At 37.6% G+C, this 16630-nt stretch overlaps 1 protein-coding gene across 1 annotated transcript; it reads left to right on the top strand.

Moving 5' to 3' along the window:
* Positions 1–3313: 3313 nt before the first annotated feature.
* On the top strand, positions 3314–16044 carry GCK72_002006 (uncharacterized protein; the record flags this gene model as incomplete). The annotated part of the gene is made up of 13 exons (XM_053723220.1): positions 3314–3411; positions 3993–4217; positions 4673–5011; positions 5064–5868; positions 5917–6015; positions 11824–12390; positions 12884–13081; positions 13158–13433; positions 13514–14063; positions 14107–14558; positions 14642–15073; positions 15189–15725; positions 15781–16044. The coding sequence occupies 13 exons, from the start codon at positions 3314–3316 to the stop codon at positions 16042–16044; spliced, it is 4842 nt and encodes a 1613-aa protein (XP_053591865.1).
* Positions 16045–16630: the final 586 nt, after the last annotated feature.

Raw genomic sequence — 16630 nt, 5'->3', positions numbered from 1 at the left:
CGTATAGTTGTTATTTAGAAGTGCGGTTTTTTAAAAGAAAAATTAACAAACAGGGGTACGGTAGAACTGGAAAATTTTCAGTTTCCAAAAAATTGACTTTTCGTTTACGAAAGTTTCAGTAAGACTTCCGAAGACGTTATTCGACTTTCCCTTATCTCCTTATTATTTGTTTTTCTGCAAAGTATTTCACTTCCGGGCAAATCTTTAATCCATAGTTTAAATCCTGTATGCTCAGAGACCACCAAAAAATAAAACGAAAACTTTAATTCGTTCGATTATTAAAATTTCATTTTCTTCTCTAAACTTTTCCACAAATCAGAAGTCTTCTAAAACGATAACATCCTCACATCTTTTGGACTTTTTGAAATGAAAAGAAGCCTTCTATTTGATTTTTCCTTATCTCTTACTCTCTAGACTCCTTTTGATCATCCCCATGTCTGTTTGACCTATTTCTGTATGTTTCGTAACAATTTACTGTCATCTAGATGTTAAAATATCGAATCTTTTCATTATCAACAGATTTCTAACTTTTCACTAGGTTGCAATAGAAATCATTCTTGTTTAATATATACTTTCTGGGTTTTGTATTCCCCAAATGATCTTTTGGGCTGTAGCTAAGTGAACTGTACTGTGATACTTATCCTGACATGTAATGGACTTTCTTTGAGAGATAAGTCTTGGAAGAAGTTCTACAGCTTTTCTTTGGCAAGTTTCATATAAAACTGCGGATGTTCTCGAGTCAAGTTTAATTTCATTTTTCTCCAAGTTTTTGATTCAAATTTCTGTGATTGTCTAATCAAGTTTCTTTTAGTTCACAATCTCTCAAAATTATGATCACAGTCCAGCTCTACAGTACTATCCCATGAACGGTCGAGATTCCATGAAATTTCCGTCTATGATTTTCATCAATTTAGCTCTTGAGCCTACACACTTGTCCTTTTCTTCTTCTATTTCTCTATGTTCATTTCCTTGTTTTCTTCTTATTCTTTCACTCTCTGTACACCGTTTTGCCTTCTTTTCGGAAACATACAAATCGTCTCTTCTCCATGTTTTTGTGCTGTTTCGGAGGGGAGCTTTCCTTTCGTCACCAACTGACAAACAGAGCTCTTTTCTCTCTCTTTTTCTTTCCAATCCGTTCATGTATTCTGCCGAAAAGTTCTCTCCGTATGCGAGGCAGAACACTGACCAAATCCGGTAGCCAAGAAAGCAAAGAGAGAAAACAGTCAAACAAAGAGAACGGTTTCGGTCTAAACGGTCAGGAGAGAGAGTGGAAAAGCTTATCAGTTTCTCTAGTTACTCTCCTAATTCTCCATCATATTTCTACTGGTCATTTCAATTTCCTAAATAGCCATTCTATCTCTTTCTCTCTTTTTAATTTTATAAATTTCTCATTTGCAATTCTTGATGATTGCAGATGGTTTGTTCTCGTTCAAGTCAACCGAGAAAATTGATGACAAAAATATTTTCTTATCACTTTTATTTTCATGCTTCTTTCCTTTCTTCATCAACCCGCCTTTTATTTTATTTTCCCTGCTATCTTGACCATTGTCCCAGTTATTTAATGCTTGAAAGGCTACTCGACTGACTATATTTCTTGGTTGAGCCAGGTTAATATCTGGTAACTGATCTCATAAATACCAAAATGTGTTTCGAGTTCAGTTTTTCTGAGTTTTCCGATACATTTCTCGACACATTTATGAAGTTTCCGCTTTATGCAATAGATCTTCTGAGCCAGTACTTCAAGATAAAATAAAAACCTTCATCCTAATTTTTGACCTCTTTGAAAAAAGAAAGTGTTCAAAATAGTGTCATTCTATTCTTTCTTTATCCCTTGGGTATCTATCCAACAATGTCAAAATATCATCCATCCTTTTCTCCTGACTCTTCATTCTTCTTATATCCCAGTCAGTCAATCATTTCCTTCCTTCTCCAAAACATATTACACATTTCTGTTGCTTTTCTCTCTCTTCTGGAGCAACTTGTCTGGAGATATTATCACTTCATCTCATATTTCATATCAATAATAATAATGAACATGAAGTGATTTTGATGGATAATGTTGGATTCTGATTTCCAGGCTCTTTACTCTAATTCCAAATCCCTCTGTCTTTTTTTATCCAAATTGTACCTTCTGATTCTATTTTTCCGATATGAGTAGAGTCATAAATTGTTATGAAAAAAGGCGTAATAGATATCTAGAAGCATTATTTTATGCCTCTTTATTCTATCTTCTGTCGTCACTTTTTTCTCTTCATATCTTTCTTTTTTTGCTTTTTTTTCTTTTTGCCGAAAATTTATTGTACTGGTTTTTGTGTTTAGAAAGAGGACAAGTGTTATGTTACGATACGGAAAGAAAATGAAGAAGAGGAAGCACTTGATATGATTTCTGATGACTTCTTCTTCTTCTTTTGTTTTAGTTTTGTGATATTTGGAAGGTTTGGAATTGATTCATACTAGGTTCTCAGTTGTATAACTTTCGGATATTCTGAATGTTTTTTGATCATTCATTTAGAGTATTCTAGTTGAACCATAAATCTTAAATTTGAAAATTTTCAATACCAGTCGGTTAACACAGCCTAACGGCTGCTCAACCTCTTTTTCTACATCACCCGTGTTGAAAATTTGAAGAAATGAATTCATTTGAAGAATGAAAAAGTTCTATAATTATTTCCCCCGTGAACTCCTATTTCCCTATTTCGGAAACGAAAACCACTGAATGGCTTGAAACCCATGTTTTTTCACCTAGTGACCTAGCTGAGACTTATTCTAACTAAAAAAAATAGACGGGCATTGCGAGGGGAAAATTTCTGATCTTTTGGTCCAAGTTCGAAGAAAATCGGTTCAGTAGGAAGGGCGGTAGGATCGGCGACATACACACATACACACAGAATTTGGTGTTTGTTAATAGTAAAGATTTAGAATTATTACCCAATAGATCTCTTGCAAGGTATTTTGATGAGACTATTTTTGACTTTTACGGATATAACAATACTGGTTTCAAAAATTTTCATAGTTTTCTCATGAATCCTCGTACAGAATTCCAGAAACAGTAACTTTTTCCTAGTTTTTCAATCTGCGTCTCAAATCCATTAGATATCTCTCACAGCTGATCCAATTCCATCAAATACACTCATTTTCTCTCATTTTCCTCTTTTCTTTTTCCCTCCTGTTCCTTCTTTTCTTCTTCTTCCATTCCCACATGTCTTTTTGATTTTTACTCTTCATTATCTTTTTCAGTTTAAGCATTCTTGACATCTTCTTTTGGTATAATTTCATTAATTCATTTAATTTTATTTCAGTTAGATGTGTCAGAATGTCAGATGACGTCAATAACTCAGCAACTTCTTCAAATGTTCACTTCGATGACACCCCTTTCGAAGACGTTTTTGACATAGAAACCGAACTTGGAAGGTGAGAACTTTCGAAATTTATAGTATTTTTTAAAACTTTTTACTGCATTTGCATTGGAACCTGTAGAGAATCGCTTTCAAATTTCATAAAAGCTGCATGAATCAAATTGATTTAATCGTCAAGATTTGTGTTCAAACTTCCGATCACTTTTAGATCCATTTTTTCGACAAGATTCTCTTTCTTAACTACTTAACGACTGCCCCTTTCTTCCTCTTTTTCCCTCTCGAACGACATTCTTGCGGTCTTTTTCTCTTTCTCTAAACAATAGATTTCTTGAGGAAGACGCGAAAATGTTGTAAAGAAGAATCAGAAAATGTAAAAAAAAGAAGAACATTGTCTACTTGAAGAAAAGAAATGTGAACTTATTTCCGTTGTTTTATTGCAACTAATTTTTGTTGCAAACGTGGTTTAGAGAACATCCGGAATTGCATGGGAGAGGTCGAAAAAGATTTTTAAAAACTGTAGATTTATTTGAAAATTTTAGCTCATTAGTCTTCAGATTTCTTCAAACAAATAAACAAATAGCGTCTCAAGAACATAAATTAAAAAAAATAAATTCCACTTTAAACAGTGATTTTCAGTGGTCAATTCGCAGTGGTCCGTCGGGTGAAAGATCGTAAAACCGGTGAACGATATGCAGCAAAATTTATCAAAAAGAGGAGATATGCGACTTCTCGAAGAGGAGTCACAAGGCAGAATATTGAAAGAGAAGTACGAGTTCTTCAGAAGATAAGAGGACATTCAAATGTTGTTGAATTACATGCAGTTTATGAAACAGCAAGCGATGTCATTATTGTTCTGGAATTGTAAGTTTTTAAAGTTTCATTTTCAGATGATTTCTAAATTGAAGTCCTCCAGAATCGGCCCATCAAATTGTTTCTATATCTTTTTGTAGTTCACTTCGGTTGTATCAGTGGCTCTTTGCCCTTCATCTCGAATCAAAATAAATAAATAAGTATTATTGAAAGACTCTGCCGTTTGTGCCTAAAGGCGTAACTGATATGTTCATAATAGTCTTTCAGGGGAATTTTCTCTATTTTTCAGTAATATTTTAGACTCTCAGTTCTCTATACTACTGTTGTTCATGCTTTTAAATTGTTCAAGTGAGATGTTGTTCAATCCGAACAAACAAAGTACGCTTTTGAACCCGTCAATCAGAGTTTTGAGAAATAGACAAAATCCTTTTACAGAAGCGTATCTTCTATATGATTTCGGAAAATTACTGCATCATCCTTCAATCATCTAACTTTCATTGTTCCAGAGTGTCCGGTGGTGAACTATTCGATCACGTATGTGCCAAAGAATGCCTTGATGAAGTGGAAGCAGCTGCATTCATCAAACAGATTCTACTGGCAGTACGACACCTTCACTCTCTTCATGTTGTCCATTTGGATATAAAACCAGAGAACGTCATGTTGAAACAGAGAGGAGAATCACATATCAAGATTATTGACTTCGGGTTATCAAGAGAAATTGAACCAGGTGCAACTGTGAAAGATATGGTTGGAACTCCTGAATTCGTTGCTCCAGAAGTCGTCAATTATGAACCATTGTCACCGGCGACTGATATGTGGGCTGTTGGAGTTGTCACCTATATTTTGTATGTTTTTGGATTAAAAAGGAAATATTTGTGTGAATGAAATATATTTCAGGTTATCCGGTGGCTCTCCATTCCTTGGTGACAATCGGGACGAGACCTTTTCCAATATCACTCGAGTACGGTATCATTTCTCCGATCGATACTTTAAGAACACGTCCAAACATGCAAAAGATTTCATTTCTCGGCTTTTCGTAAGAGATGTAGATCAACGAGCTACAGTAGAAGAATGTCTTCAACATCCATGGATTCGTGGACCAGAAGGAAATGCAATTGATATCAGAAAAGCATCCTGTATCACAATATCTCATATACAATCCTTTAAAACAAGACAAAGATGGAAAAGATGTGTTGAATTAGTTATGGTTCTTCTGAAGGCGTCAAAAACTTCCAGAAGGATTGGAGATGGACGGTTTGACCCAGAAGATCTCGTGGCTAGTTGCACATTGATTTGTGCAGAAGAAGGCAATCTTCGAGCCCTTCACAAACTCTCAGCTCTTCATAAACTCCTTCCAAATGCTGTGAGAAGATCTAAATCTAATGCAAATTCTTCATCGGAACCAATTGGAACAACTGCAATGCATTGTGCAGCGAAATACGGTCATGCTGAAGTATTCAATTATCTTCACATGAAAGGAGGAAACATATGTGCAAGAGACGATAATTGGGATACTCCACTCCACGTGGCATGCCGATTCGCTCAGCACACTGTAGCTGGATACGTGGCAAATGAGAAAGTAGACGTGGATTCAACAAATAAAAAGGGAGAAACTGCATTACATTGTGCAGTAGAATCCGCAGACACCAGAGTTGTTCGCCTGTTATTATCATTGAGACCCAGGCTTGATTTACCCAATTCTGTAAGTAGAATCAAAAATATTCTGTCGAGAAATTGTCAGTATTTTCAGGTTGGAGATACGGTACTCCATTTGGCTGCAGACAGTATCAACCCCCGTATTGTGCCGCTTCTTGTCTGTCTCTCCCCACCTCTACATCTCCGAAATATTGTGAGTCATTCTTCGTTTTTTTCGTCTGTTCAGATGAAGTAGAGTGTCATTTGAAAGTGAAAGTGTATCGGGACACAATTATAATTGGATGGGAAAAATGATTGGATACATATGTGAATGGACAAGAGACTAGGAGAATGTATCGCTTTTACGTTCCATTTTGATAGATTCCGGGGCATTCAGTTGGTGTTTGCAGGTTGTTGGTGACTTGATTATGTTATGTATTGTACATATACAAACGTATTATCTTTTCCTGCAAAAGTTTCGGTTGCACGTTTCCAGAAATATTGATTTAGAATGAGAGCCAGATCTAAAATTTTATTTACCGAACCTTACAAGGGAATTGACTTTCCGTACCCGTTCAGAATTTTCTATAAACTTGCACACTGATAGTTTCGAGTCTGCTCTGAACAATGATGATAGTCAAAAAGTGCAAAACTCCCGAAAAAGTGGATTTTTTTGCTCCGAAAGTTTGCTCATTTTTCATCATAGAAAACGCGAGTGCCACTTTGGGAGGACTATCGGGTTTGTGAAGGCAACTAGCTGCCCTCTCGGTCAGCGGTTGAATGGCCACGTGGCAGAGTGGGGGACTGGTAGTTGGAAGGTCTGGGGATCGACTCCTTTCCCTTTTTCTTTTTTTTTGCTTTTTGAAAACCGACTGTGGAAAGTTAATTACAGCTTTTTCGATCTATTCTATGAAGTTTTTATTCCGTTTTGAACTATTTTCTACATTATCTGAACATTTGGAACAAAAAATTTTTTTGAGAAAATTTTGTGTTCTCATGATCATTCGTTCATGGTGGACACTCCTCTTTGCCAATTCTTTAATGAATCATGGTTTTTAAGTAGGTATGCCGGATTCTTGCTGTACAGGGCCTTATTCATTCTAAATAAATATCTGGTTCGAGAGTAGATGAGAAAATTTGGTTGACAAGCTTTCAAAAATGAGCGGGTAGCCCATGAGAAGATGAACGAATGATCATCAGAACACAAAATTTTCTCAAAAAAATTTTTTGTTCCAAATGTTCAGATAATGTAGAAAATAGTTCAAAACGGAATAAAAACTTCATAGAATAGATCGAAAAAGCTGTAATTAACTTTCCACAGTCGGTTTTCAAAAAGCAAAAAAAAAGAAAAAGGGAAAGGAGTCGATCCCCAGACCTTCCAACTACCAGTCCCCCACTCTGCCACGTGGCCATTCAACCGCTGACCGAGAGGGCAGCTAGTTACCTTCACAAACCCGATAGTCCTCCCAAAGTGGCACTCGCGTTTTCTATGATGAAAAATGAGCAAACTTTCGGAGCAAAAAAATCCACTTTTTCGGGAGTTTTGCACTTTTTGACTATCATCATTGTTCAGAGCAGACTCGAAACTATCAGTGTGCAAGTTTATAGAAAATTCTGAACGGGTACGGAAAGTCAATTCCCTTGTTAGAAGTAATGGTCTTTAAATTATAAATCCAGATTCTAAAGGTCCTAATTTCATCTTTCTCAAAACCTTTGTGTATTTTCCCCATATTTTATGACAGGTTCCCGTCACCCTTTACACTTGTTTTATGTTCTTCAAATGCTCTCTACTCTTTTACAAATTGAAGAAAAATGAGATGGAGGATTCCGGGAAGATATCTGTCAAAAATTGTTGACAAATTGCTTTATCTCTTTTTCTCTAACTTAGTCTCCAATAGGAAGAACTCTCTTATTCAGAAACGGACTCTTTTTGAGTGGGTTTCTCTTTATTTATTTATTTATTTATTGAATACGATCTCGAGTATCGTGAAAGTAAGAAAAGAAAAGAATATACAGAAAATATGAGCATCAGGGGAGGAGTTAAACGGGATGTTAAATGCCAAGAAAAAGACAAAAGAATAGCTATCGTAGTGGGATCAGTTAGGAGAGATGGGCGGTCGGTCAGAGCTGATGGCAACGCGGCTAAGTGTGCGGTGAATAAAGAAGTTGCGCCTAGTTTTAGTTTTTCCTGCTTTCCAGTGGAATGTGTTGTTACTGCGTGTTTTAGTGAATGTGTTGGTCGTGAAGAAGTCTTCAGTGTTAATATCAATTTTGCCTAGTTGCATTTTGAGAATCATTTTGTAGTCTGTTGTTTGTCTGCGGTGCTCCAGAGAGGCTAGGCCATATTTGTCGTTACGTTGATTGGCTGACAAGTAGTCCGGGTCGGATGGTGTAAGATACCTCCCGATCTGTCTGCTGAGGAGGCGGCGTGTGAACGAATTTTGAATAGATTCAATTGCCCTGATATCGCATTTTTTGTACGGGCTGCTTACTTCCGTTCCATACTCTAGAACTGGTCTAATGAAGGTTTTATACAAAAGAGTCATGATTTTAGAGTCGTTACTATTGTATTTAGTAAATATTTGGGAGACGAGGAATTTAGCTGCGTTGGTGGCCTTGTGCCAATGTTCACTGAAGTCAAGTTTGGGGCTTATGAGGAACCCAAGATCTCTTATCAGTGTTTTCTGACCAACAGTATTACCGTCTATAGTGTAGGTATTCATAGCTCTTCTGTTGCCTAGGGTAATGCATTCGGTTTTACTATTGTTCAAGTCTAATTTTGCTTTTTTGGACCATAGAATTACAGAATCTATAGCTAATTGGAGACGATTAGGAAGAGAGTTAGAATCTGAGTTGGAGAAGGAGGCATAAATTTTTAGGTCGTCTGCAAACTGACGGCATTTGACTCCAGGTGGTAACGTTTTTGGGACATCATTGACGAAAATGCCGAAAAGAATGGGGGATAGGACTGAACCTTGCGGGACTCCGCATAGTGCCTTGCGTTTAGCTGAATATGATTTTCCCACCTTAACCTCAAAATATCTCTCGGAAAGAAATGAATCGATCCACCTGATTAGTGACGGATTCAGTCTAACTTCGACAAGTTTAGCTAGTAGTAAGTCATGTTGTACGCGATCAAAAGCTTTAGCATAATCTAAGTAAACAATGTCTACTTGGTTACCTCTATCTATATTATCTGTCCAGTCGTTTAATGCGGTTAACATGCATGATACTGTAGACCTCCTGGGGCGGAAACCATGCTGCTCGTCGCTCCAAAAGTTGATTGAGTCAAGATGCGCTATGATCTGTTTCAATAGAAATCTTTCGTAGATTCGGCATATTTGGGAAGTGATAGAAATAGGTCTGAAGTCTGACGGTTGCGAGGGCTTAGCAGTTTTATTGAGAGGAAGGATGTAAGAGTGTTTCCACACTTTTGGAACAGAACCCCGAGACATAGTCAAGTTACATATTTGCGATAGGGGACTGGAGATACTTGGGCTGATCATTTTCATAAAGGTATGAGGGACGCCATCGGAAGTAGGAGTAGAGGAGTTTTTGCTTTTCATCATTAGTTTGAACAGATCGTTGTCAGTGATCCAGGGAGTTGTTTGGCTAGACTTAAAGTTGTTTGGGAAGCTGAGCGGGGAGGTGGACTTATTCAGGTACTGTTTTTCAAAATGAGAAGCCAGGCAATCTGCTTTTTCTTGGTCTGATTTCGCGTAGCAGCCGGGTAGAGGTTCTAGAGTAGGGATGAGAGTCTTTCTTGGTTTCAGAAGAAATTTGGCATAATGTGTAAAACGACTGGGGCCACGCGCTTTAAAATTTTGAAGTTCAAGGTTCCGTTGATATCGGTTGCACGTTTCCAGAAATATTGATTTAGAATGAGAGCCAGATCTAAAATTTTATTTACCGAACCTTAGAAGTAATGGTCTTTAAATTATAAATCCAGATTCTAAAGGTCCTAATTTCATCTTTCTCAAAACCTTTGTGTATTTTCCCCATATTTTATGACAGGTTCCCGTCACCCTTTACACTTGTTTTATGTTCTTCAAATGCTCTCTACTCTTTTACAAATTGAAGAAAAATGAGATGGAGGATTCCGGGAAGATATCTGTCAAAAATTGTTGACAAATTGCTTTATCTCTTTTTCTCTAACTTAGTCTCCAATAGGAAGAACTCTCTTATTCAGAAACGGACTCTTTTTGAGTGGGTTTCTCTTTCGATTTCGAAAATTTCGATGAATAAGTAATGAGAGAGAAACGAGGGTTTCTCGGTCATTCTTCATTCTTGGTATGACCAATTCGTTCTTTTCGAATTCCTGAGTTTTTCTCGTTTTTCTTCCGTCGGAAATAATATTTTTAGATGATGAAATCAGATATTACGGCGTGAAGAAAAAGAAACTTCCGTTAAGTGATATCTAGACATTACGTCAAAAAAGAAGTTCAGTGGATTAGAGATTAGTTATGTTCTGGTGTTAATAACTTTGGAAGATGGAAACCGGAACAAATAAAATAATGATTTTGGGAATAAGGATAGAAAAATACTGATATATTCTCCCTCCATCAACTTAACGTTTACCTTGTGTTCGCCTCTATCTTCTTCCAGCTCACCTTCTGTTCCTCCCTCTTGACATATGTCGTTTTCTGGTAAAATATGTACATACATATCCGGGTTTCCCCTTTTTCTTTTCGTTCTTCCTCCCAATTTCCCTTTCTCAATCAACTCAAAAACATGCCACTTTTCTCATCAAGCTCTTTTTCCTCCGATATATTGTTTCTCGGCTCGGCGAGAGGATTAAAAATAGGGAAAACATACTATTTTCGTTTCTTTCTTCTCCACCCACCACTGTGAGTCATCTCATCCAGATATGAGAAATCTTACATAATTTCATTGAGGAAGAGAAATGGAAACATCATGATTAATGAATAAGACTCTTGAGAAGAGTTCAAAAAGAGCATCTATTGTTGAATGAAGGTGTTTCGAAACATCTCTTTTTTCTGTTCAAAAAATGTCGAATCCCATTGCTCAACTATACTAAATGCCAACTACTAGTACAACACCTCCTTCCTCGATTCCAAAATTCTCAATTTGCTCTTTCCCAGGTGCTCTTACTCTCTCTCTCTCTCTCCCACCCTTTCTATCTAGCCCTTCATCGAATAGCAGAGAGAAGCACAAAAGCTGTGAAGCATGTCCCCTGACAACCCTCTCTCCTCCACTTTTGGTCAACCATAAATCTCTTTTCGTTGCAGAGTGAAAGAAGGATTCACTCTCTCATTCTGCGTCTCTCCTCTCTCTGAATTCAGAAGCTTTCGGTCGTTCGTCTCCGCCCACTATTCGTTCACTCTGACTGCCTGAGTCTCTCTTTTTGGGACAGGTGACAGGTGCATCCACATTCATAATACATATATTTCTATCTACATCTTCTTCTTCTTTTACTACTCTTCCAATACAAAACACATTCTTTTTTTCTCGTTAAAGTACTACTCCATAACTTTTCTTTCGCCTTCCTCTTTGCTTTTAAATGTATCCATCTGCTTCCTCCTCTTTCTATTCTTGGGAATAGCATCTTTTATAGTTGTGAGAGGAATCGACTTTTGATTGTTTTGTTGGTAGTCTTGTTTCCAATCTGAACCATATTTAATTACTTAGTATCTATTGTCAACCTCGGATAGTTATGCAAAAACTTCAATCAGTTTCTATTCATTGACCAATTCATTGACTCATTTTCAAAAAATATTTGGGCCCATTTTGTAGCTTAAAAAATGTTTTACTTTTTAGTCTGAAACTCATATTTTTGAGCATTTTCGTTTTGAATCATATTCTTGAAAAGTTCTTATCATCTGGTTCTAAACTCATAACTTTTGTGAATTTTTGTCTCGATACCACATCAATTTTCGGAAACTATTACCGACTCTATTGAAATTTCAGTCTCTCCGGTCTTCGTTTCGTATTCGGTCGTCTTCATTTCTTCCTTCGTTTATTCAATTTTTTACCGTCTCCTATTAACACTTCCAAACTATAGATATTTCTAGGACTCCATCCTCTACTTATGTACCGTGAAATGAGTGCAAGAGAGAGCTCTCGTAGTCAGAATCCAACTGAAACAGCTCTGAAAGAATTTGTGGAGAGTAACGGGTTACCAGAGAAAGATAATAGATTTCCATCGGATTCCGAAGAAGAAGATGATTCAGAAGAAGAGGAGAAAGAAACAGAGAAGTCATGCACACGTGAATTCAAGAAATTGAGTGTAGTTCAAAGCAGTTCGAATACTCAAACGGATCCATCAAGTTTCGATAATGATGATAATTACGAAGACGACGAAGATGATGATGAATACCAATCAGACACTGATAATACAATTGTTGTAATGCCTGGATCTGTTCTCTCCTCATATCTTTCTGACCCTCTGACTAATCCATCTGCCAGTTATCTTTTTGAAAGTCCCCGACCAAGAGCCGCTGATTTTGTCTATCCGGGACAAGATCGATACTCAAGACTTGGAAGTGTCCCAGCATATTCATCAACTACAGCTTTCATTCAGTTGCTAAACGACATTTCCGAACAGCATCCGGATTTGTGCGAGTGTGCGGTGAGGCATGGGAAGATAGAATGATGAGAGCTCTTGGTGTTTGGAGAAATGGGGATTCAGATTTATTTGGAAAAATGAAATAATGCAATTTGAGGGTGACAATTTGGGAAACTTCATGAATAAGAAGTTATCTTCGAAAGATGATCTAAGAATTCAAGTAATTGAAACGTCACAGTAATCTCATTAGTTTGTACTTATCCTTTTCACTCATTTATTTTTCATTGAATACCACTTGTGAATACAAAAAAGAGATTTAGTAGTTTTCTGTGAAAATGCGGATAATCCTTTTCATAATAATCCTCTTTCCGACACTTGTTTACCTGGCTATCGGATAAAAAGATCTGAAAATCTGTAAATCCAGAAATGAGCCTTTTCGTAGGGGGAACGGGACGGCATCAATGTTTCAAATTTGGAAACAGAATGACTCAGCTACAGAAGTAAAATCTTGTAGAATACGAATTGCAAGTGTGAATCCTAAAGTGAGCATTTTCAGCGAGAAGAAACTCCACTACATGTGGCAGCTGCTCGCGGACACGTGGATTGTGTTCAGTCACTTTTAGATGCAAATTCACCGCTTGATGCAGTTGAACAAGATGGAAAGACTGCGCTGATAATTGCATTGGAGAATGGAAGTGTAGATATTGCGAGCATTTTAATAACAAATGGATGCGATATCAATCACGCAGATAATGTAAGTTCTGGTGAAGAATATTGGAGTATATTTGTGTACCTTCTCATTTTGCTAAAATTTAAATTTTCGATTTCAGCATGGCGATACAGCTCTTCACGTTGCCGCCAAACACGGTCTCCTTCAAGCAGTTCAAACACTTTGTCATTGTGCTGTTCATGTTGACGCAGTCAATGCAAACCAGAAGACGGCACTTCATTTAGCAGCTCATTATGGACACGTGGACATCATCAGAATTCTGCTTCTAGCTCGTGCAGATGTAACCTTGAGAGGAGATGATGGTCTGACTGCTGAATTGGTGGCAGTTGCTGCAGAGAGATTAGAAGCTCACTCATTGCTGAAAATGGTGAAATCGGTCAGTGATTTTCTAAAAAACTTTTGTCCACGCAATGATGTTGAAGATATAAATCTCTAATCATAAAAGTATATTTTCAGCAGGAAACCCGCGAAGAATACATTTCTCAACTGTATCCATTGGACTCTTCTCTTCGAAGAATCAAACTGAAACTACTCGGACACTCACTTTCTGGAAAGACTCGTCTTGTTCAAACACTTCACTCTTCACGCGGAATTTCTTCTTTCCTTGAATCAGTATCTCGTCGAATAAGTGATCATTACAGTCCGTCGAATTCAATGAAAGATGATGGAATACATTCTGCAAACGGATCTTTTGTGAATGAATCCAACAACAATTCATCGTTTGAATTATCGAATTCGATCAGTAACAAATACGCGCCACCTCATTCCCAATACACGCGAGGAATCGATGTTCAAACTGTGAATATCAATGGATGTGGAGAGTTTTCAGTTTGGGAATTCGGTGGATATGAACCAATGCATACGTGTTATGATCACTTTGTTGGAAACTCTGATTGTATTCATTTGATCTTGTATCGGGCAGACGACGCAACTGAAGATCAATACAAACAAATTCTCTATTGGATGAACTTCTTGAAAGGAAGAGTGACTCCATTCGAACCAATTGGTAAGCTTGAAAAATCACTTCAAAACAGACATAATTGTTTCAGGTCACTGTGGATTCTCTTCTCGCCGTTCAAAAGTGATTATCGTCGGAACTCATGCCACGTCAACGTTATTCCCTCAGAAGAATCAAGATGGAGAATACATTTCATCTGATATCGAAGCGATGTTGAATACAGTACGCCTTCGCTTCGAGACGCACTTCGATATGGATCACCGGTTAATTCTTTTGGATGCAACAAACCCATCTTGCATTGGAATGAAAACTTTGAAGATGGAATTGGCAAAAAGTAGAACTAATATTCTGGCAAAACTTTTGAAACCACTGGCAATTCTTGATACTGTAGTGTCACATTTGAATTTGGTTCGAAAGAAACATGGAAACTTCCCAGTTATCACTTGGCCAGATTTCATTCAATTGGTCAGAAACGAGATAAATCCGTTGACTGGAGATGCTCATTGTCGACAGATTGTACAGCAATTGCAGTTAATTGGAGAGGTGAGAATAGAGATATCGTCATGATAGTTAAATTATGTTACATCCGCACATCCGAACACACTGAAACATTTCTTTTTTTTCAGCTCGTGTATCTTCGAAACGATATTTCTGATTCTGATTACGTCGTATTGAATCCTGAATGGTTTGGAACTCATATTCTTGGTCAACTTCTGAGTGCAGAATTTCTTTCGAAAGCCAGTCCGAACGGCTCATACCACACAAGCTCTCTCGCCAAAATCTTCCCAGAAATCCCAGAACAATCAGAGTTGATGGCAATACTTGAAGTTCTTCAACTCTGTGCTCCAGATGCCAGAACTGGTGCTCACGAATTCCCAGTTTTCATTCAAACAGAAGCACCTGCTTCCATTTGGAGACCGGATCCTTTGAAAGAAAAAGAAGAAGATACGGTATATGGAGGAGTGAGAATTCTTCCGATGAGGGGAATGGAAAGAAGCCTTCACAGTACATTCCCAAGGATTCAAGTGGCTTTGAGAAGGAGTATTAATGTTTATCAGGTTGGTTAGATTTTTTTTAAGTTTTAAAAAAATTACTAATATCTCAGTTAGGGAATTTCTGAAATTTCAAAAACGAAAAAATTGAGATCATATATTCAAAGTTTTTGAGTTTCAGACAGCGAAAGACACCCAACTTTATCAGTGGTCTGAATGTTCTAAACTCGTGTCTCAAGATCGGGAAGCCGTTATCCGAATGGTTGGAGACGCCGTTGAAATTCGTGCGCGTGGATCTTCGAAAACTGCTACACCAATGTTCTATTTCATGGAAGATCTCATCACATTAGTAGAGCAATCAGCTGTTGAAGTTGGCCCTGGAATAAGCCTCGAACGACATTTCATAAGCCCAAAACATCTTAAAGAACATCGCGAAAATCCAGCACTATTCCCACCGGAAGCAATGATGGAAATGCAACAAAGAGAATCACTTTCTGTAAAAGGAACCCAAGACGAAGAAGAATTATTCACCGATGTTGTCTGTTTTGGTTCGTGTGACGTCGCACGTCATCTGACTCTTGGAATAGATGTGGGCGTGGCTGACCTGCAAATGGCGAGTCGTTGTGAACTTGCTTGTCTTTTGGATCCACCACATGCAATGGGTAGAGACTGGTCGATTCTGGCGGTCAAGCTTCAGTTGACTGATCAGGTGCCAGATGTAAGTGTCTTTTCGATCCAGTAATTATTTTTCATTATCAAATTCTCTGTTTTAGGTCGATTCAACCGGTCAATCCCTATCAAGAACCGATCAATTGCTCAACGAGTGGGCTATCCACCATCCGGAGCAAGCCAGTGTCGGAAATCTTTGTCGAATTCTCGTGGAACTGGGTCGTTGTGATGCACGAGATGCACTCTATCGGACAGTTCCACTCTATGTTTTTGCACCACTCGAAGAACAATTTTTCCTGGAAACGAATGATAGTGGAGTCGTCTCTTCATGTCATAGTTCCAGTGAACATAATCCAATCAACATTTAATTGATCTTCTTGTTTAACTCTACAGTTTTGTCAAAATCCCTCCTCCCCGAGTCCTCATTTGTGTTATTTTTGTGTTCTTTTCAAACGGGTTCATCCACTTTTCCCATTTTTCTCTCTGACATTTCATTTCGTTTTCTTCCCCCTTTTCCCTACTTTTCGTTCCTTTTCCCAGTTGATTACCGGTCTATGAAACAACACGAAACAAGAGCATAATCGATCGATGATTTTATATGATTCCCAGTTTAACATTTTCTGTATATTATGAATTAGGCATAGAGATTTTTTCTTTTCAAATTTCTGCGAATGACGAATAAATAATTTGAGTGAACGATTGATGGAGCGCATTCGCAATACCACAACACTTTCAGAGATACTCTGTAATGTCTTCTGAGAACTCTATGGGCTGGTTTTGGAAAATGGAAAATGGAATATGGAAAATTGGAAAAAAATTGGAGAAGGGGCATGGTTATCTAGTAGTGGATAATCAATTCAAAGCGTTTCCTTGTTTTAATTCAAAACATGCAAGATGGTTCAAACAGTCTTACAAATGATGTAGGATCAGATAACGTTTCTTCACAGTTGTATT

The sequence above is a fragment of the Caenorhabditis remanei genome, chromosome I (genome assembly GCF_010183535.1).
Source record: "Caenorhabditis remanei strain PX506 chromosome I, whole genome shotgun sequence".
In the NCBI taxonomy this organism is placed as follows: domain Eukaryota; kingdom Metazoa; phylum Nematoda; class Chromadorea; order Rhabditida; family Rhabditidae; genus Caenorhabditis; species Caenorhabditis remanei.
This window is presented reverse-complemented; position numbering and strand designations above follow the sequence as displayed.